The sequence below is a fragment of the Pleurodeles waltl genome, chromosome 12 (genome assembly GCF_031143425.1).
Source record: "Pleurodeles waltl isolate 20211129_DDA chromosome 12, aPleWal1.hap1.20221129, whole genome shotgun sequence".
In the NCBI taxonomy this organism is placed as follows: Eukaryota; Metazoa; Chordata; class Amphibia; order Caudata; family Salamandridae; genus Pleurodeles; species Pleurodeles waltl.
In genome coordinates this window covers 61,303,676-61,327,119 of record NC_090451.1, presented here as the reverse complement: position 1 = coordinate 61,327,119, position 23,444 = coordinate 61,303,676, and the positions used below count along the sequence as shown (strand labels likewise).

Below are 23,444 nucleotides of genomic sequence, written 5' to 3'. Positions count from 1 at the left end.
GGGACTCCAGCCACCAGACCTTAAACATCAATGTTTTGGAACTTCAAGCAGTCTTTCTACCCCTGAAAGCTTTTCTGCCTCACTTAATGGACAAATCTGTTTTGATTCGCACAGACATGACCTCAATGTATTATCTACAAAAACAGGAGGCGGGACAGAGTCTCTCTTCAGTTGTCTCAGCACAAACAATCTGGAGGTGGGCACATCACCACATTCATCTACTGGTAGAATATCTTCCAGGGACAGACAACGATTTTGCAGACCTGCTAAGCAGGACGAAGTAACAAGTCCGCAAATGGGAACTCCACCCAGTAGTCCTTCAAAAGTGGGGGAACACCTCACATAGACCTATTTGCCACAGCAGAAAACTAAAAATGCCAAAACTTTGCAATCAGGTACCCACACCCTCAGTTCAAGGGCAATGCCCTATGGATCAACTGGTCAGAGATATTTGCTTATGCTTTTCCACCTCTCCCACTCAAACGTCTCTCAAAATTATCCTGTTAGCACCCAAGTGGAATCGCCAGCCTTGGTTTACAACTCCACTGGATCTCTCCCTGGTACCTCACGAGAGACTCCCCAACAGACCGGACCTTCTCACACAGAATTTACAACAGATAAGACATTAAGACATCTGGATCTCAAATCACTCAACCTTGCAATATGGCTCCTAAAGTCATAGAATTAGGTTACCTTCAGTTTTCTGAAGAATGTATGGACATTCGAAGACAGGCATGTAGCCCAACAACTAGAGCCTGTTATGCAGCAAAATAGAAACATTTTGTATGTTACTCTCAATCTAAACACATTGATCCACTAACACTGTCAGTGCAAGATATTCTTTGTTATTTGCTACACCTGAAAAAAGCTAATCTGGCTTACACATCCGTTCAGTTGCACTTAGCTGCAATTGCAGGCTATTTACAAAATAGACAACATACTTTATTATTTAAAATACCAGTTATTAAAGCTTTCATGGAAGGTCTTAAAAGGGTAATCCCACAGTGCCTACCTGGAATCTTAATATGGGACCTCCATTGAGCCTCTTCATTCATACCAGTTACATTTCCTTTATTACAAAGTAGCTTTTGTAGTACCTATTACATCACTGAGATGTGTTAGTGAGCAGCAAGCCTTAACGTTAGAAGAGCCTTTTCTTTCAAATACATAAGGACAAACTAGTCCTTCGTACAAACCCTAAATTTCTACCAAAAGTTGTCTCACAATTTCACATTAATCAAACTACTGACTTGCCGTTTTGTTTCCCCAAACCAGACTCTGTGGCAGAAAGAGCACTAAACACATTATATGTTAAAAGAGCTCTCATGTATTACATGGGCTGGACAAAAGGGTCCGGAGAAACAAAACAGCTTTTTGTAGCTTTTTCAGAACCAAATAAGGGAAATCCGATTACAATAAATAGCATTGCTAGATGGATTGTTAATTGTGTACAAATGTGTTATGCAGAACCAAAAAGGCAATTACCGCTTACTCCTAAAGCACATTCCACAAGGAAGAAATGTGCCACTATGGCATTTTTAGGAAGTGTTCCCTGAGCAGCTACCTGGTCTACACCACACACATTTACAAAACACTACTGCGTAGATGTACAGGCTTGTCAGAAAGCCAATGTAGGACAAACTGTGCTATGAACACTTTTTCAAACAACTGCAACTTTCACAGGTTAGTCACCACATTTTTTAGGAGGGACTGCTTTACAGCCTATGCACAGCATGTGTATCTACCATCACACATGCCATTGAACAGAAAATTTTACTTACGAGTCGACATCTGTTCGTGGCATGTAGTGCCGTAGATTCACATTCGTCCTCCCCGAGAACCAGCAGTTGCTTTGTAGTTGTGTATAGTTACTTATATTTACATAGACCTACTTCTTTCTATACTTGTCTATAGAATACCTCTCACCCGCCTGCAGAAAACAATCTAAAAGAACTCGATGCCCATGTGAAGTTTCACAGAGAAGGAGCCATTCCAAAATACTTCTTGAAGAAAACAAGTTGCAACACTCGGAGCCCAACACCAGATGACAGGATAATGCACAGCATGTGAATCTACAGCACTTTGTCACGAACAGATGTCTACTGGTAAGTAACATTTTCCTTATGTCAGAATGACAGTTATTTTTATTTGGCATTGAGCTTGTAAGAACAGCAACTTTGTTAAATTACAGTCTGAAGTAGAATGCAGTTCCAGGAACCACAACTAGTATGATTACATCAAGGGCAAAAAAACATACATATACTGGGTAATTGTGGTGAGCCGGAATAATTTCCAGGTCTTAATGTAAACTTTGTTGCCACAGGATTGCGTTCTCTGTAATCTCAGAGGGGGAGCACTGCAGATGACCACGGACAAAAGGTGAGTGTTACAAAGGGGCACTTATTTTTTTGCATGTGAAATGGGCCACACTACCTCCCCTCCATCCCTCATAATGTTTTTAGGGGTGTAGTGATGACATCTTCGTCCTCTTCTGATGTTGTATAAGTTGCACCACTAATGTACTAAACTGACCAGAGCTGAACTTATTTCATGAACTGCACCTCCTTGCTCACTCACAGTTGATGTTAAGGATTTATTAAGGTCACGCTCTTCAAACAATTTATTCGCCCCAACTGAGTGAATTATTTGACAATACTCACTTGAACTTGTCGAAATTCTGCCAGTCTGAAACCTTTCAGAACCATTAGTCAGCAACAAGTTTCTGAGTTATCTATTGTGTCCTTTTTTATGTGCTAAGTACGAATCAAATAATTCCATGAATCTAATCATGGAAAGGTAGCAAAAACTCTGGCAGTATACAGAGTATCCACCAAAAAAGTGTTGCTGAAGCCAAGTTACTTATTCTTCTGATGGATACTTCTACTAGCAAATTTCTCAGCTTTTAAATTTGTACAAAGCAGTGCCCTCCGAAAGAAGGTGAGTTTGAGGAGTGGACTTACACCTTATGTATTGCAGGCACCACAAGTAAAATGGCCCACATCGTGGACCAGAGAATCTGTCAATACTGTCTGTTGGAAATATGGACAAAAGCCCATATACCAGCCTGGTAGATGTAAAAAACCCCAAGCTAGGGCTGTTGTCACATCCTTCGATTTTTGAGGAATGGGCTCCAAAACTTTAAGAGCCCTTTTTCTGTTGAAGCCTAACAGATGCAGACTACAATCCACTGAGAAATGTTATATTCTGGACCGCCTTTCACTTCTTCACACCGTTGAAGCCTATAAACAGCTGATCACAACAGTATTCCTTAGTCCTATCAAAATAGAAACGAAGGTCATATCAGGATCACCTCCTTCTTGGATAGATGAGCACGGCAGAAAACTTGGGAAGCTTAACAGACCAATATGAAAGAGAGATACCACTTTTAGGAGAAGGGATGCACAAGTCGTAGTTGTCAGTTTATAAAGAAAGAAAGCAGAACAGAGAGGTTAAACCGACAAGTTCTGAAGCTTAATCATGTGATGTGCAAAAGTGATAGCAATGAAGGAAACATGCTTCGAAGCAGGAAGTTGAGGACGGCAGATATGGAGCGGCTCAAAAAGCACAACATTAAGAAAGTCAAGAAGAGGAAAATTATGTGAAAGCCCTTTTAGATAAACATCACAACAGGTGGTTTAACAAGAGCTGATAAGTCAACTATCAATACGTACCCACTAACCTTGCCAAGGTTGCTGGGCAAAAGAAAATACAAAAAAAAGTCACAATTTCACCCGAAAAATCCAAATGTTTCACCTTAGACAGACAATAGCTTGAGCCCAGTGACCTAAATATATCGTTTTGGTGGAAGGGTGGCAGGGAGCCAGAATGACATCCACCACTTTTGCTAAATCACACCCTCTCAGATGGTTCCACTCAATCTCCATTCATCAAGGTGTACATCATAAAGGTTTAGATGAAGGACGTTATCCTGCTAGTGGGACGGAAGGATCCTCCCAAACAGGAGGGCAAATGTTCAGGGTTAGAAGTGCCTGCCCTCTGAAGACAACAAAATGACCTGTGTTGATACTGCCAGATTTTTCTCAGAATAAAGCCAAAGTCGTATCAAGGTTATAATGTGTCTCCTATTGACCCTGGAGATGGAAACGCCAAGGTGCTGCACATGCTCTATTGGACAAAGATTAATTTAGCTACCTCCAGATGTAGATGCCACTCGTGGTGTATGTCCTGGTGTTGAGGACACATGAAAGTCACTTAGCGAAAATCTGTTTAGCACCAGCCTCAAAGCTTTTGATCCCAAACCACCCTGCTTGTTGTAACATCACATAGCAATTGTGTTTTCTGTAAACGACTGGCTTAGCCTACCTGATAGGCAGCAGAAACACCTTGAAAGATACCAGAATGGCATGCAGTTACGGTATTTTTATGTGGTATCACTCTTCTGATGAGACCAGAGGCCCTTGAGCTCTACTTCATCACCATGGCCTTCCAGCTGAGGGTCAAGAGTCCCATCACCACTGTGGCCTCCAGAGGGCAAAGACAGAAAAGCCTGCAGCACATCATGTTGGGGTCTGACACTGACTGCTTAAGGTGCCAAGACATCTGCTCGGAAATGTGGATCTTTTCAGAGCGGTCTCAACAATGCTAGCACATTGCAGGTACAAGTTCCACTGGAAGGCCCACATGTGTCACTGGGTCAAAGAAACAGGACGCTAGCAGGCTCAGTAGCCTTAGTACCATTAAAGCTAGAAGAGCAGCTGTGGACGGAAACATTGAATTACAGCCCGAATGTTGCAGCTTCACTGTGTGGGCAGAAAGATATTTAGTGGGCAGTGCCTGGGATCACCTCTATGAAGGTTACCCTCTGTGAGAGTTGAAGGTGGGAATTGTACCCACTGATAGAGGCACATTTTGAACAGAAGAGACACTGTTCTCTGTGGATGATCTTAGTCTAGCAGATGCGAATCCTCCTTCAGCAGCTTGTCAGAGGTATGGCAACACATAAATCACAGACGTGAAGATAATCAGCAACCACCAACATTACCCATGTAAAGACCCACGGGATGACGCAAGGCCAAAGGTTTAAAATGGTAAATTTAATGTGGTTGGAATCTACGACAAAATGCAGATATTGCCTGGGGGGGCCCATATACCCCATCAAAACCTCATGGTCTAAGGCCTGCAGAATGTGCACAACTGTCATTTTAAATTCTCCTTTCCAGTGAATGAGTTTCAAACCCTGAGGTCCAGGATCAGCTGTGGGCATTCATCCTTCTTAGGGACCCGGGAATAATGGAAGTAACAACTGAGCCCGCACCCCGCCTTCTTTATTAACTCAATTGGCACGCAACATCAACACATTCCTGCAGAAGATCAGACCGTTATCCAACAAAACCAGCAACAGGGGGGTAGGGGGGCTGCCCACTTGGTGCACATGCTCACCCGTGGATGAACTAAGGTGGATTCATTGCGTTGCCAGGCAAAGGGAAAAATGAATGATACACTTAAGGTCTGAAAATTCTGCACAACTAACCTAATGGGTTCAGATGGCTGACATTCACAGAAGGCAAGAACTCTGGAATATTCTATGTACTCCTAATAATACTGCTGGAACTGGCGAACTCGGAAGGCTAACCCGGAAAACCTGCAGTAAAACCGCTATTCTGAAAACTCTCGAAGGCAAAGTGAGCATTCTTAAAACAAACAAATCCCAAGCAAACGGTATGTTCATCAGTAATTTGGGAACGCCTCCAGAAAATCAGATGGAGTGCACGCAGACTTGCCTCAAGACAGAAAGAGCGGTTCCTGTACCGTGGGCAAGAAAAGAGTTCATTGAATCAAGGCTAGAAGTATAATCTGTTTGGCAGCGTCCTGTCCATCTTTAAGTATGTGAGGAACGAAAAAACGTCCTCGGTAATGCCAGAGACACCTTTTATGTAATTTCGGAAAGGGAGTGGCAATAGCAAGACAGAAGACGAGGAGTGTGTAAAGAATGCAGCGCCAAGCTGCCTAAAGAGGCTACTTTATGAACCAGTACATCAATACGTTTCTGCTACCTAGCCAGAGGAGTAGAGAGGAACGGAGTATGGGTTAACAGAGCCTGTACCTTAAGGTTCTCAGGCCATCAAACATATAGGGTCCACAGTTCCCAGTCTACTGCATATAACAGTCGGACACAGGAACATATTAAGAATTTCGGGGGCCCTCGGCCAAACGTAATTTGGGGGCCCCTGTTCAGAACAGCTTTGAATTTATGATCGAATTTCAGCTCTTTCATGAACTCTTTGAGCAGGTCACGAACAGTGCAGCGACATATTTGTGCAAACTGCAAATGTGTTAACATCAAATATTCAAGAACAGTGATGTGTGTTTTCAATATCATAATACAGCAGCAGATCACTAATACTGCAAATAATCGTTGTAACCTCCTCTCATTTCTAACATGTGAATTCCTGTTTTAATCTAAAAGAAACTGTTTATGGATGTTGCACGGTGTGGAAAAACAAACATTTATCTGCAAAATGCCTGTAATAGACTCCCCTACATCACGCAATTTAAAGTAAATTAAAGAAAAACTGTATTTAAAACGATCTGTTAGAAATTATTCAAGGTCGTCAAGGTAAGACTCTGCAGAACAGAGCTTGCTCTAGCATGAACCCCACTAAAAGGTTGGGGCCTTGGGCCAGGGCCCACTTTGCCCATGCCTCAAAATGCCTCTGACTGGACGGCTCACTGCAGGGGCCAAAAAGGCTTAGACAAGGCTATCAACATAGGGTCAACCAAAATTTTGCTGAAAAGCAAAGGGGACTCAGAAGTACAGGCCCCAAGCTGAAGGATCTCCTTAAACAAATTAGCTATTTCTTCCCCATGCAGAAAAGATAGTTCAAACAGTACCACAGCTCTCCTTAGGACTACTGGAAAGAAGAGTTCTCCTCAGGTGGGGAGTCAAGAGTCAAATCTGGAGATGTGTCAAGGCCACTCGCATTCTTTAAATCTAGTTAAGAACCACATCAGAACAAAGTGAAGGGAGTAAATTGTCCGCCTCCTCAATCATAATGCAGAACCTCATCTGGCATTTGAATGTCGTCAGAGCTTAAAGTGTCTTCCATCTTCTTAAATTGTGGATACCTTTGAGAAGGTGGAGCAGCAGTGAAATTAATCTGAAGACAAATGGTTGAGATTTAGAGATTGAGTAATGTGACATGGGGTGAAATCTTGCTAACAAAACTATCCAAATCAAAGACCGGTGCTGGTGGACCTAGCAGGCATGCCACTTGAGGTGCAGATGACCTCACAATAGGTGGTAGAAGCGTAACCCTGTGGCATAAGGGTCGGACTGAGCAGCACGAGCCAGTAGCAACGAAGGGCCTGCTGGCAAAGATACAACTGGAGATCTAAATGGTTCCATGGAGCTGTGTGGAAAAGCAGATGCAACCATAGCAATGCAGAAAATCTACAGTATGACCTTCTTAAAGACCACTAATTGCCATGGAGTCGACAATGGGCTGAGGAACTTGTTGGTTTATGATTCAAAATGGGTACCATGTAAGGTTTAGCCACGGTCTTTCTGATTACCTTCGGGTGCATAAAAAGCATTTGTTGCAAGACTTTGGAGCTGGGTTTTGCCGACAAACACAGACAAAATTCTTGTGGGCCAGTGACCAGCATCTGCGCTTGACAAGCATGGCAGATCTTGAAGCCTATAGCCTTTGGTGATGACATACATGTCACACTGCCAGATTATATTTTTAGAATCTCGTATAGTTTCCAAAGAAACCACAGAAATAAACAGGAACAGAGTTCTGAATCTGAAGGATTCAAGGAAAAAGTAGGTCAGAAGGCAAGGGTGGTGTCTATATTTTAGCTTTTGTAATTATGTCTGGAGGCCAATATCACCCTCTACCAGTGCCCAGGAGCTATTGCAAGATTTTCCACATTCAGTCTGTGCCTAGGAGGATTTAAAAGATGAGTTGTGTGTGGGTAGAAATATTCATCAGAACATTCATATTTATTACACACGCCTGGCTCTGCAAGGTTGCCAGGGAGCAGTCACTAACATATGTTACTATAGGCCTGCTTTCAAGTGCTAAAACATCATCCAATTATGGCTTATTAATAAACAGCCTTTCCTATGGCGAGACTTGGGAGCTCACACATAGGAATAAAAGCGAACCAAGAAGTCCAGAATGGAGTGTAATACTGCCTAAAAGACCAGACTGGTTGAAGGTGACCCAAAACAAGGGGCAATTTGGCAGCATAGCAGTTAACTGTCTGGATCACCTCTGAAAGGTAAGCATGCTTAAAATATAGTTTATCACAGAGCAGCACTAGTGTGGGGTGGCTGCCAGGACCGAAGAACAGTCCTCAAATGCCAGGATCTATAAAATGCCTGTTGCCATGGGTATGGGTCAGACTTATAATCAGCTTCTGAAATGCTGGCAGTGCTGGGGCAGATTCAGTTGTGTCACTGAAGAATACTAGAGCTGGCCATTTCAAAATCACTTCTGAAAGGCTCGCATAGCCATAATTAGTCATGTTAGTCTTCCATGAGACATGGCAACCAAGTTGAGGTGGTGTAGGTGGTGTTGATAACGTTCAATGCACCCTTCTGACTTACTCCACCCCAGAACGACCATACTACAGATTAAAAAAATAATTAAGCAAACATGAAAACAGATATATTAGTAGAAAACATTTTACTAAAAAGTAACGTCTTGGCACTACTGACCGATAATTGATATTTACTACCCAACTCAATTTTATTAAGCTCCGGTTGACTGAAACAGCTGTGCAATGCACTATGCATGGGGTTAAACACAGATACTCCCAGTGGATTCAATCAGCAAACTGAGCCCCCACACCGAGATTAATGGGATATTTTTACAAGTCCAAAACCTGTACCTAATTGTCGTATTTCAGTAGTTATTAAACATGGTTAAGTGGAGATGCGTTGGGTCTGGTAACTGTTATTCAGTCTGTAGTTCAGGAGGCAATTTGTTCATTTTTCAGACGTGTAGGGTTGTAAGCAACGTCTAAAGCATGTGGAGACAACAGCTTGAGCAGGAGGCAGTTTGCCAGAGGAATTCAACGCCCATTACTAAGCCATCACCCTTCTGCTCTCTCCAAATTGTCTGATTCAGTGCATTTATCTGTAGGTGGGTCCATGTAATCTGTGCTATTGCTGTCCCAGAAGTCAAGTTCGTCAATGTGATAGAGCGACATCCAGTGGATGTTAGTGCTGTCCCAGAGGAAAGGTGCAAATTGGTAAGAATACAGCTCCTCTGATTATTGGCTGCTACTTTGATTCCTGGATGAAGTGTAACATGGGTGGATGTTTGTCATATTCTCATGGGTGTGAAAATGAAGTTGATCATTTGTGAGCAGAGCTTCACTTAGACATTTTCAAAAGAGAAGGGGGACATTTATGCTGACCTTTCTTAGTTGTGTAGGACTTGGCTCCTCAGTGTAGAGCTAAGAACCAGGTTAAATAATTAAAACTGTATAGTTAAAGCATAAACATCTTTCACGTTTGAACAATAGAGTAAATCAGTTATGCTGAAAAGGCAAACTAGATAGAGGGAACTGGGAATCTGCACTTGTTGATTTTTCAATTATTAAAGTAAGAAGAACTCGAGCCATCTACAAGGAGAAGGTTACTTGTGTAATAATAGATGACTTCAAGTCATCTCTAAAATTTTAAAAAGTTGGAAAGGACTTTATTTCTGTAAATGCCTAATAATCCTTCCCTCCCACCCAGCGCCACTTAGGTGATCTGATGTGGAGATATCTGGATATCAGTGGTTCATGCAAGTACGTTTTATCGGTTATCCATCTCTTGAAATTTGCCATACTGTCATGCTCCTTTATAGTACTGTTCTGGTTACGGAATCAATCACTGCCATCTTTTAGCTGTGGACTGAAGACCAATATGCTCCACCCAATTTATCTTTTTGGAAGCTGTAAAGTTGAATTTCTTCAGGAGATCATTAAGAAGTACAGCCGAGGTATTCACACATGATCATACCGAGCAATAACTGGCTTTTAATATGTAAGAAAATAAGTTACATACCTGTTACTGTAGTTGTCCAGTATTGGTATCTTTCATAGATTCCCATGCTTGAATCATTCCCCGTCGTCAAAGTCTGAGTTCCAAGGTACCATACAAGGCATTATAAGGAAAAACAAAAACGACATTGAAGGTAATGCAAATGACATTAACTTTAATAGCTTATCAGCATTATTAGAAATGACCCAAAGTCCGGCCAGTCAGGTAACAGCTACCTTTAAAACCCTCACCACAGAGGCTCTAGCCTCTCAGATTTCCAGCAAAAGTGAGATAAATAATAGGAAGATATAAGGGGAGCCTCTATGGGGAGGAGGGTGGGTCACATGGGATTCTATTAAAGATGTCAATACTGGAGAACCACACTTACAGGTAATTAACTTATTTTCTTATCTGGTATTTGATCTTTCATAGATTCACATGCTTAAATCAGAATAGTTAGCAGTAAACATTGCAGTCAATATCTTATAATGGTAATAACGTAGGGGAATGTGGGAAGAAAATTGGCTCACCTTATTGAAACAGATGTCGTAGAACTGCCTGTCCCACTCCTGCATCAGTCTCCTCTGCGGAATCAAGGCAGTAATGTCGAGTGAAGGTGTGCGTACTGAACCAAGTTGCTGCCCAGCATATTTGTTGAATGGGAACACCCGCAAATCTAGCTGTGGAGGTGGAGACGGCTCTGGTGGAGTGGGCTTTGACCTTGGTAGCCAGCAGTTTATCTGCCTGCTGATGGTAAACCTGTATAGCTGAAGCAATCCATATTACTATAATCTGTTTGGAGACAGGAAGCCCATTTTAGATGTCTCCATAGGCTACAAACATTTGATCTGCTTTACGGACAAGGATAGTTCTGTGTAGGTAAAATATTAAGCATTGTTTGACTTCTAACACATGCAGTGATCTTTCTGCCACTGTTTGAGGGTAACGAAAGAAGGCTCTCAATATTACTGGTTTCTTTAGGTGAAAGTCTGAAGAGACCTTAAGTATGAATTTAGGATTGGTCCTGAGGATCACACTGATTTGAATTGAAGAAAGGGTTGATTGATCGTGAAGACTTGGATGGTGTTTACTCGCTTGACTGAAGTTAGCACTAATAGAAGTGCAATCTTCCAAGAAATATACTTTAACTCTGCCTTGTGAATGTGCTCAAACAGATGTCTCAGCTGTGACAGTACTATATTTAGGTGCCTATGAGGAGGAGGAAGTTTTACAGGGGGATAACGTTCTGAGGATTCCTTTAATGAACTGTTTAATTACTCTCATTGTCCACAGAGATGGAGAATTACAGAATCACCAAAATCTACAAATCGCTGCTAGGTGTAATTTTATTGAAGAGTGAGAAAGGCCAAATTTTGCTAGGTGAAGGAGATACAGAAGTATCTGTTCTGGTGACGATGTAAAAGTGTGGATCTTGGAAGTTATACACCAGAGTCAAAATCTCTTCCACTTAAGTTTGTACTTCCTGTTTGTGGACTGTGCCCTTGCATTTGCAGGTCTGTCTTTGCATTCAGAAGGAATATTTAATCCTGCAAACTCAATGAATTCAGGAGCCAGGCCGACAAATGAAGTGATATCGGTTGGAATGACGGACCTGGCATTGGTTCATAGTCAGCCACGTTGGTATTGGAGATAGCTGGATGTGAGGCTCACCTGAGAGTAGGATGATCTCAGTGAAGCAAAACTGCCTGGGCCATCGGGGACCATGAGAAGAACTCTGCAAGGCTGTCTCATTTTTCTCAGAAACCTTGGGATCAATGGAGATGTGGGAAAAGCTTAAACATAAATCCCTGACCACTGTATCAAAAACCCATTCCCACATGATCCTCTCTGCGGTTGCAGAGTGGCGAAGAACTGCCATTTACGGTTCTCATTTGTTGAAAAAAGGTTTAAGTTTGGTTTGCCCCAGCGCTGGAACAGCTGGTCTAGAGTTTGCTGGTCGATCTCCCATTTGTGGCAGTTGGAGCTGGTTTTGCTCAACGTGTCTACGAGTAAACTGGATATGTCCAGTACGTGCTCTCCTCTAAGCATTATCCAATGTTGAAGAGCCCAAAGCCATACCCCCTGGGCATGATGAGATAAGGGAGCATGTTTCCTCCTGCCTAGGTAGTGCATACTTGTGGTGTTGTCTGTGCGGATGAGCACCAATGATCCTGTGATCTTGGGTAGGAAGGACTTAAGCGTTAAGGTGATGGCCTTTCATTCCAGGAAGTTTACATGGAGAGTATCTTGTTGAGCATTCCATTTCCCCTTGACTGGCAAGTCTTTTAGATGAGCGCCACAGCCCTGTAGGTGCCCTCTGTCGTAATGACATACTCTGGAATCTGTGCCAGAAAAGAGAGACCTGCTCAAAGGTTGGTTCCGTGCGACCACCATAGCATGGTGTGCCTCATTAGAATATTCTTAATGGTGTCGCTGAATGATCCCTTAGTCAGCAGCCACTCCTTGTCTAGCTCTTCCTGCAGTGGTTTCATGTGATGTCGGCAGTTTGGTATGAGGGGCATGCATGAGGAGAACATCCCCGGGGAAGATTTGTAGAGTTGGACTGAAACTGACTTTTTTGTAGTTAGTCTCAGTTCTCTTGTCTCTCATGGGAAGTAAATGCTTTTGTTTGGAGTGTATCCAGCACTGCTATTAAACAGGTGATGCTGGTTATAGGTGTTAGATGAGACTTTTGACCGTTGACTGTTAGAGCTAAGGCATGGAATAGAGATAGACATGTTGTGTCTCTTTCTGCTTGTTTGGATGTGTGTGCATTTATCAGCCAATCATCCAAATATGGGAATACTTGGATTCCCACTTTCCGGAGATAGGCTGCCATTGGAGCTAACACCTTAGTGAAGATTTGAGGTGCTGACCATAGCTCAAATGGCAACACTTTGAATTGGTAAGGAGTGCCGGCTATCCTCAACTGTAAGAATTTCCTGTGTTTGCGGTAGACTGAAACATGGATGTAGGCGTCTTGGAGATCTAAGGCCATCATATGATCCCCTTGGTTTAGAACAGTGGTCTCCAGATTTTTTTATGCCACCCCCCCCACATTTGAAAAATAAAAATCATTGAGCTCCCCCTTAGAATTTTTCACAATTATTTCATAAAGATGGCAATGTTTAAATATGTCTAGACTTGTTTAAATATTGCAGTTAAGTACTGTTACCTTTTTAAAAGTGCAATAACATGTTTCTGCTTAAAACAAAACACTTATCTGTGTAATGGTTCTTTTGGCTAGAGCCTAGAACCCCCCCACCCCCTGCCCCTGGGATCACTTGAGGCCCTCCTAGGGGGGCCCACCCCCCAATCTGAAGTCCACTGGTTTAGAAGATGCACCACATCTTGCGAAATGACTGCTTCTTCAGAAATTTGTTGAATTGTTGAAGATCTGAGATGGAGCATCAGTCTCCTGTTTTTTTTTCCAAACAAGGAAGAATCAAGAGTAGACACCGATTCCCCTCCGAGCCTTCTGAACTATTTCTTTGGCTTCTTTGCATATCATGGTGGAAATATGCAAGAGAAGCTTCTTCAATTTGGAAGGTGGAGGACCTTTCGGTGAGACATTTGGTGGAGTTTTCTGAAATGTTTAGGGTATGTCCCCCGGGCAGTTATATCAAGCTTCCATCTGTCAGATGTTATCTGGGACTATTGAAATTTGAAGTTGAAAATTCTGCCCCCAATCCAAGTTGACGGGGTGGCCATATGAACTGCAATATTGGCTCTGATAGGGCTGGGATTGCTTGTATTGTTGATATCCTCCTCTAAAAGTCGAGACACCCCAGCCTCTGGCTTCCCAAAGAGCTGTTTTCTAAATTGCAGAGTGCCCAGAGATCGGGCTGTGTCGGTATCTGTTTTGATAGACTGAAGAGCGTTGTTCAAATGTATGCCAAATAATGACTTCCCGTTACACGGCATGTCTAAGATCTTGGTTTGAATCTCAGGGCAGAAGGATGTGACCTTGAGCCAAACCGGACATCTGAGAATAGCTGTCCAGCTAATTGTCGAAAGCCTGTAGGTGACATTTATAGCGCAGTCAATTATCTTTGCCGATACTTTCTCTCCTTCTTGCAGGCTTTTTTGGCTTTCCATCTTGGGTTCGTATGGTAAGAGGACAATGTATGTAGAAATATCTGACCACATTTGGCAGTTGTAACATCCTAGAATAGCCAGCGAGTTTTCTGTTCAAACGGTAGTGGCTGCCACGGTAGAGAAACCTCAACATCCAGCCTCCTACCATCCTTGTCAGATGGAATGGATAGGAATGTAGACCTATTCCTGGAGTGACGCTGGGCCACTTGAGAAACAACTGAATTTGGTTTCGGGTGGCTGATTAAACAGCCAGGAGAATCCTCAGGTGTTTTTTTAGGTTTTGGAAGACTTGCTGGCATGGATCATGGCGTCTTCATAACCTTAAGGCCTTCTTCCCATATAAAAACAACAAATCAGGATAGCCCGGACAGTCTTTTTGGCTGGTTCTTTGAAATCGTAGAGAAAACTGTCCAACTGTCTTGTTACTGGGAGCCGACATCTCTTGGTAGCCCGTTCAATAAGGATGTGAAACCAACCAATGTTCTCAGGTGGGAAATCCACTGGTGGGAGACAAAGGTGTCTGTATCTGGTAATCATCCCACTCGTTAGGCACAGAAGCTGTGTCCTTGATCTCCCCCTCTTCTCTGTCATCATCTCTGTCTGTGGAAGGGGCATTGTCCGCTGGAGGTTCGGATAATGTAGCAGCCAATGATGGCAAAGGCTTAAGGTCTGTCAGAGAGCGTGCTGGAAGAGGTGGTCTCTGCTCAGGCATTTGTGGTAATGGGGTGGTAGATACAGATTGTGAGAATCTGCAATAATAGTCCTCCAGCATATGTTGTAAGTTGATTACTAATAATGCTGGAATCAGTTCCTGCAGCTGTTCACTATGGGGTTGTGCACCTGATGCTCATATTGTTCTTGTGCATAATGCTCCCCATATGCATCTGCACTAATTATGTTGGTCACCCGAGTGGAGGCTCATTTTTCCAAAGGTGGTGCGGGGTTGAAATAATCCTTTCTTGGTTGTAGCTGACATAATTGTTTAGTCAGAAGAAAGATCACCCAAGAAAACAATGCAGTTTTGAAGTAAAAATCCTCTCAAATGGAGAGTAAATCTGAAAAACTGAGCAGAGCTCAGGGACACTACCATCACACGACGTACAGTAGAAAATCTAAGAGACTGGAGCCTCTGTGGTGAGGGTTCTAAAGGGAGCTGTTGCCTGATTGGCTGAAGTTTTGTTAATTTCTAATAACACCGCTAAGCTGTTAAGGTGAATGTCTTTTACATTAACTTCAATGTAGTTGTTTTATTTACTGCTTTCTATTTTTCTGTGGGACTCCCAATTTGATGACTGGGAATGATTCAAGCATGTGAATCTATTAAATATCCAATACTGCAGAATAAGTATAGGTTTGATGGCATGTGTGGCTGTAAATACACATGCTCTGTATGCTCCTGCCACGTAGTGTTGGGATCAAAGTGTTTTAAGTTGTTTTTCCTTGAAGAATTTGAGCCACAGGATGGGGTAACTCCTTTTCGGTGATACTGCGCATGGGCATCGACTCCTTTATAAGGTTGTTTGCCCTCCACCATCGGGTTCGGACGTGTCTCTTCTCGCCATTCTCCCTTTACTCCGATTTCAATATCTTTTTTTCATCTTCCCTTAAATCTGCAGTATTGTCTTTGAATGTGTTTCCTTGGTATTGCGTGCATCTCACTCTGTTGGTTCTGGAACCGACCGAGCTCCCTATGGGGCATCTTCGCCCTTTCTGGCCTGTAGGAGGCTGGCTCAGTTTATGGTGTACACCTATGGTGTGGCACCCTATACTGACTCCAAGTAATCCTTGGTGATAGTGAATAGGTGTCCAGACAGCAGAAGCTCTCAAGGGTTGGCTGAGGCGAGCAGCTAAAGCTTATCCATGAGGAATGTAAGTCACTTGCAATCCCACAGTAGTCAAACAATAACTTAGTCACAAGAAAGAACCACACAAGTGTTGCAAAGAAAGGATACTGTATTACAGCACGTTTACTAAACTGACATTGGCATAGCTCCCTTTGGAGATATTACATACAATTATACACATAAAATAACCATCAGAATAGCATAGAAATATACAGGGCCCTGGGTTGGGCCAAACCATATACTAAAAAAGTGGAATGTGAAAGTGGGACTTCGATCAAGGTAAGTATGGTGGTAAGTACAGTAAGTTATCCCAGCAACCAGGAGCAAGTCAGTTACCCACCCAGTTGTCTCATAGGCTAACACAGAGAGTAGTGGTTGGAGTTTGTGGAATTGAGGACCCTTCCCTGTGGATCCTGAGGAAACCAGCAGGCAAGAGGATGGATGGTGAGGCCCCTACCCCAGGATGCCCAGAAGACAGGAGTATCTACACCAGGGACCTGGATCCAGAGGGGAGAAGGGGTTCTCTCTGAAGACTGTGGATGCCTCGGATTGTCCAGCTGTTGTGCCGATCTGTGGACCAGGCCTATGGGGCCCAGGGGCGGATTCTGGATGTGGAGGACCTGCAAAGGAAAGGGATATAGTCCAGCAATCGAGGAAAGTGCCCTTTTGGCATGGTTACAACCCCCCTCCCCACACACACACACACATACATACATACACTTTTTGCCTAATACTGATGCTGACTTAGCAGAGTGTGCTGGAATCCTGCTAGCCAGGCCCCAGCACTAGTGTTCTGTCCCAAAAACTGTACCATGTTTCCACAATTGGCACACAGCCAAGTCCCCTGTAAAAGGTACCGATGGTACCAAGGGCTCTGTGGCCAGGGAAAGGGCCCCTCGCCAAGCCCATGCACACTGCCTTTGCAGCTTGTGTGTACTGATGGAGAGAAAAAGACAAAGTCAAGATGGCACCCCTCTCAGGGTTCAATGCCCACAAACCACTGCCTGTGGCATAGGTAAGTCATCCCCCTAGGCCTTACAGCTCAAAGGGAGGGTGCACTATACCACAGGTGAAGGCATAGCTGCACGAGCAATATGCTTCTACAGCTTCTAAGTCCATTCTTAGACATTTTAAGTGCAGTGTGGCCATATAAGGTATATGGACTGGGAGGTTGCCATTACAAACTCCACAGCTCCATAATGGCTTCACTGAAGTCTGGGAAGTTTAGTATCAAACTTCCCAGCACAATAAACCCATACTGATGCCAGTGTTGGATGTATTGAAACATGCACCCAGAGGGCATCTTAGAGATGCCCCCTGTCTCTTAGCCAAACTTCTAGTGCAGGACTGACCGGTCGGTGCCAGCCTGCCACTTCCAGGTGAGTTTCTGACCACATGGGGTGAGAGCCTTTGTGCTAAGAAACAAAGCATGCACTGTGGGGGGATATGTGCAGGAACTGTAACGCCTGGTGATGAGCCTCAAAGGCCCAGGCCTCTTGTTGCAGTGCCCCAGGGCACTCCAGCTAGTGGAGTTGCCCGCACCCATTGCTCCAACTCCCCCCCCCCCTCCTCCCAAATCCGGTTTGGCAGCAAGTCCAATGGGATAAATAGGGAAAGCAAGGAGTGACCACTTCAGCTGGGAACACCCCTAAGGTGTCCAGAGCTGAAGTGACTCCCTCCTTGCAAAATCCTCCATCTTGGTTTGTAGGACAGGGACCAATAGGGTTAGGTCTGTGTCCGCCTCCCCAAAGGGAGTGGACACCAGAAGGGTGTAGTCACCCTCAGGGACAGTAGCCATTGACTACTGCCCTCTGACCCTGTAATGCCTCTAAAACCAGGATTTAAGTGCTTCCCTGAACCTAGCTCATCTGATTCCTGGCAACCTCAAGAAGAAAGTACCCCCCAGCAACCAGAAAAGCAGGAGTAAATCACTGGAACGTCCCTTAACCACCCAAAAGGAAGGAAAAGAAGAAATGAAGACACCTAGACAAGACTGCACGGAACGAGCAGTGGATTCCTGGAGAGGAAAACCCGTGGAGAGAGGAGGACCAAGTCCGAGAGTCACAGTGGAGTCCAGAAGGAGTAGGAGCTACTACCCACCTAGCTGTAACTGCAGGAGTTGGTCGGCGGTGATGAGAAGATCAGTACTGCAGCCCTGGAGCTGGGGAAAAGTTCCTGAGGGATGCAGATGATTTCCCATCCTAGAAGGAGAATTGCAGTTGGGTGTTGTTGCAGGAATTCAAACAACAAGGCTTGGCAAAGGCAAATATTGCGCTTGGTGGAAAGTGGTGCTGCCGGGGACCAGCAAGGCCCAGGAGTACTCAACCAAGGAGGGGGAGTCAGAGGGGACCCTCAGCGACAGAGCCCACAGGAGCAAATGCAGCACCAACAGGAGTCTCACAGGATGGGGACACAGGAGTCCCACGGAGTACAACTGGGGAAGGGTCCCACACCGCAGGAGAACCTCGCAGAGGGCTGTGTGTCGCAGGAAGGAGTACTGGGGGCTGGAGCTACATGAAGCCTAAAGATCCCTTGGAGGAGCAGCAAACAAGCCATGGAAGCTGCAAGAGACGCGGTGCATGGGGGTACTGTCATGCGTGGAAAGGCAAGGGATTACCTCCACCAAAGTTAGACAGCTGGTAGAGAGGACCAAGAGGGCTACTCCTGACTGCCACCCGTGATGCAGGATCCACGCAGCTCAGGATGAGAGGAGATCCACGCAGGCGGTAGTCGTTTCAGGAGGCGCCTGCAGATGCAGGGGAGTGACTCCTTCATTCCAAGGGAGTCTTGTTCCTTCTCGTGCAGACTGAAGACTTGCCACCCTCAGAAGATGCACAGCCAGGGAAATGCTGCAGAAGCTGGAAGGAGCCGTGGAAACAAAGCTGCACGAAGTCTTCTTCGTGGATGCAGATTGCCGGTTCCTGGAGGGTCCAGTCATGGTTTCAGTGGTTAAAAGTCAAAGTGGAGGTTGCAGAGGAGTCCTGCTGGACTCCTGCATGTTGAATCGGAGGACCCATCCAAAAGAGTCCCTAAATAGCCCAGAAAAGTGGGACTTGGTCACCTAGCCAGGAGACCACCTATCAGTAGGGAGCGCAGACGTCAACTGCCTGGCCTGGCCACTCAGATGCTCCCAGAGGTCCCTGCCAACCTTGGATTCAAGATGGCAGAATCCAGGGACCCTCTGGAGGAGCTCTGAGCGCCACCCCTGGCGTGGCGATGGACAGTAGAGTGGTCACTCAACCTTTCCATTGTCCTGTTTCGCGTAAGAGCGGGGACTGGAAGTCCCTGGACCGGTGTAGACTGCCTTATGCACAAAGGGCATCAAATGTGCCCTTCAAAGCATACCAGTGGCTTGGGGAGGCTACTCCTCCCAAGCCATGTAACACCAATTTCCAAAGGGAGAGGGTGTTACCCCCCCTCCCATAGGAAATTCTTTGTTCCGCATTCCTGGGCTTGAGATGTTCAATCAGAAGGAGGGCAGAAACCTGTCTGAGGGGTGGCAGCAGCTTGGCCTGCTTGGAAATCCCTGTAAGACTGGTAGAGGCAATGCTGGTGGTCCTCTAAGGAGCCCCCAGAGTGTATGGAATCCTACTTCAAATACTGGAAACAGTATTGGGGTATGATTCCAACGTGTTTGATAACAAACATGCCTAGGTTCGGACTTACCATTATGTAGCTGGACATAAGTAGTGGCCTTTGTCCAGTACATGGGTAAAATGGCATCCCCGCACTCACAAGGTCCAAGAAAATGGCACTGGAGTTCATGGGGGCACCTCTGATAGTGCAGGGGTGCCCTCACACACAGGTACTTGCACCCTGCCCTCTGGGTTAGGAAGGCCTGCCGTAGGGGTGTCTTACAGTGACCTTGTGCAGTGGCCCGTAGTGAAAATGTGTGCATGCACCTTTTTACGCAGGCTGCAATGGTACTTTTTGTCGCCCCACTTTTCAAGGTGGCTATAAATCAACCACCTCAGAGGCCTCCACCATCTCAGGCCAGGCAGCCTTCGAGCTCCGATTTTTATTTACAATGGGCCAATATCATTTCGGACCAGTGGGTCTTCTCCATTATTCGCTGTTGTCTGGAGCTCATTAGTACTTCTCCAAACATTCACCCTTGCTCTCACAAACTCTCGCCAGACCACCTTCTCCTTCTCAAACAAGAGGTACAATCCCTTTTTCTTATAGGAGCTATTGTGCCAGTTCCTATACAGTATCAAGGGACAGGAGTATACTCCCTATACTTCCTCATCCCCAAAAAAGATGGCTCTTTCAGACCCATTCTGGACCTAAGGCCCTTAAACCATTACATTCTACTGTAACAATTTCACATGGTTACTCTTCAAGACATTATCCCACTTCTACAAAATGGCGATTTCATGACCTCCTTAGGCCTCAAAGACACCTACTCCCATCCCACCATTCACCCTGCACACGGTGAATACCTCAAATTCATATTTTCAGGAATACACTATCAGTTCAAACTTCCACCTTTCGGAGTCACCACAGCTCCCCGAGTCTTCACAAAGTGCTTAGCAGTAGTTGCAGTTCACCTCAGAAGACAAAACATTCATGTCTTTCCTCATCTGGACGATTGGCTCAAAGCCATTACGTTGTCACAATGTCAAGATCACACTCAACGGACAGTGGATCTTCTGCACAACCTAGGTTTCACAATCAACTTCATCAAATCCCACCTACAGCTTCTCCAGATACAAGCCTATCTAGAAGCTATACTGAATACAGAGTTAGGGATCGCATACCCCAATACGGAATATGTTCACAACTTCAAACTCTCCTCCCAGTTTCAAGACAATTGTTCATACACGGTCAGGCACATAATGTGCCTGTTAGGGATGATGGCTTCCTGTATTGCCATCGTTCCCCATGCCAGACTCCACATGCGTCATCTACAGCAATGTCTGTCTCGTCAGTGGGCTTGGTCACAGAGTCACCTGGAAGATCTAGTGTTGTTAGACCACTATGCACACCTCTCTCTGGTGGAACACCAACAATCTCTTGAAGGGGCAGCCTTTTCTCAACCCTGTGCTTCAGATTACTCTCACAACAGACGCATCACACATAGGCTGGGGCGCTCACTTTCAGAACTTCTCAGTACAAGGCCTCTGGGATTCACACCACCCATCGCTACACATACATTTCCTAGAGCTTTAGGCAATATTTCTAGCCCTGAAAGCATTTGTTCATCTCCTCTCTCACAAAGTTGTACTAGTCGGCAAAGACAACATGACAGCAATGTTCTACCTTCAGAAACGATGGGGGGGGGGAAGAGGAACAAGATCACTCCAATTGTCACACCTATCTCAGACAATATGGTAATGGGCTCTCCACCATCATATTCATTTAGTGGCAGAGTATCTCCCAGGGACAGAGAAAGAGTTTTCAGACCTGCTCAGCAGGATGCAACAAGAAGCCCACGAATGGGAACTCCACCCACAAGTCCTTCACAGTTACTTTCAAAGGTGGGGGGACACCTCAGATAGATCTTTTCGCCACAGCAGAAAACACAAAATACCTAAACTTCACATCCAGTTATCTGCACCCCCAATCCAAGGACAATACTCTATGGATGAATTGGTCAAGGAAATCTGTATGCTTTTCCTCCTCTCGCTCTCATTAAGTTTCTAGTTCGGCAGATCAGGCAAACACCTCTCAAGATGATCCTAGTAGCTCCACTATAGGCACGCCAGCCCCTGTTCACCATGCTCCTGGATCTCTCAATAGTTCCCCAACAGGCCAGACCTTCTCACTCAAAACCAAGGGCAGATCCCAAATCTCTCAAACTAGAGATCTTGCTCCTGAAATCAATGAGTTTGGTTAACTAAAACTGCCTGCATGGACATCGAGAAGCTCATAAACCCACTACTAGAGAATGTTATACTGCAAAGTAGAAACGCTTTGTTCGCTGCTGTCAACCAAAACCTATTAATTCCATGAAAGTGATGGTTCCAGACATTGTTTACCTGCTTCATTTACAAAAAGCTAATTTAGCTTACACATCCATCGGCTTGCAACTCACAGCTATAGCTGTATACTTACAAAACAAACAGCTCAAATACCTCTTTAGGATTCCAGTAATCAAAGCATTCATGGAAGGTCTTAAATGGGTTAGTCCACTAAGAATGCCCTCTGCACCATCTTGAACCTCATTATTGTCCTCACTAGACTTATGGGTCCTCCTTTTGAGTCACTTCACTCATGCCCTCTTCAGTATCTCTCATGGAAGGTGGCCTTTTTAACTGCAATCACATCTCTCCTGTGTGTAAGTGAGCTCCAGGCACTAACCTTAGAAGAACCTTTCTTTTAAATTCATAAAGACAAGGTCGTTCTTCGTACTAATTCAAGTTTCTTCCTAAAGTGGTCTCTCAATTCCATTTTAATCAATCCATTGAGTTATCAGTTTTTTTTTTTTCCACAGCTAGATTCACTCATCGAAAGTCCTCTTCACACGTTAAGCATCTGCTAATATTATACATTAATAGGACAAAGAGTTCAGGAAAACTTAACTTTTTATATCTTTTTTCTTACCTCATAAGGGCAATCCAATAATTAAAAGCGGTATAGCTAGATAGACAGTTAAATGTATTCAGACATGTTATGCTGAAGCATAACAACAACTTCCTGTTACTCCCAGAGCAAATTTTACCAGAAAGGAGGCACTATGGCTTTCCTGGGAAACAATCATATAGCTGACATTTGTAAAGCAGCTACATGGTCTACACCACATACATTCACAAAACATTACTGTGTAGATGTATTTGCATGCCAGCAAGCTAGTGTAGGCCAGGCAGTACTGAGAACACTTTTCCAATCAGCTGCAACTCCCATAGGCTAGCCAGCGCTTTCATGGAGGGACTGCTTTACAGTCTGTGCAGAGCATGTGTATCTACAGCCACATATGCCATTGAACGGAAGATGTTACCAATGTGCATCTGTTCGTGGCATGTAGTACTGTAGATTCAGATTTGCCCTCCCTCCTCCCCAGACGCCTGTTGCTGTTTCAGTTAGTTTATATTTGTATATAGTTGTACGTATGTAAATATAATTGCATGGACATCTCTTTCTCTATACGTCCGGTACACTCCTTTTCTCACCGACCTGCGGGAAAACAATCTAACAAAGGAGTTGATGCCCATTATCACCAAGAAGGAGGAGTCACTCGATCCTGTGTCTCGAAATGCCTCTTCGAAGAAAAAAAAATTCTAACACTCCGAACCCAACACTAGACGGCAGGAGCATGCTGAGCATGTGATTCTACAGCATTACATGACACAAACAGATGCTTAATGGGTAGGTAACATTTTCCTTCCACAACTTGGAGCTCAACACTGTGGTGGCTATAACAAAACAAAGAAGATATTAAGAAAAACATTTCTTGGAAAAAAATATTTAGATTTGTTAACGTTTGTCATTTGATAGTTTAATCCTTTCTACACCCACACCACTTTCTTCCAAAGTTGGTCTTTACAGCTTTCCATACT

At 44.4% G+C, this 23,444-nt stretch overlaps 1 protein-coding gene across 1 annotated transcript in view; it reads left to right on the top strand.

The window, feature by feature from the left end:
- Nucleotides 1-23,444, top strand: part of KDM4B (lysine demethylase 4B) — a 399,544-nt gene that overhangs the window by 277,797 nt on the left and 98,303 nt on the right. Inside the window, exons 20-21 of the mRNA XM_069215895.1 lie at nucleotides 2,324-2,379; nucleotides 9,114-9,222. Coding sequence (XP_069071996.1) covers nucleotides 2,324-2,379; nucleotides 9,114-9,222 — 165 coding nt within the window. The remainder of the gene's footprint in view (nucleotides 1-2,323; nucleotides 2,380-9,113; nucleotides 9,223-23,444) is intronic.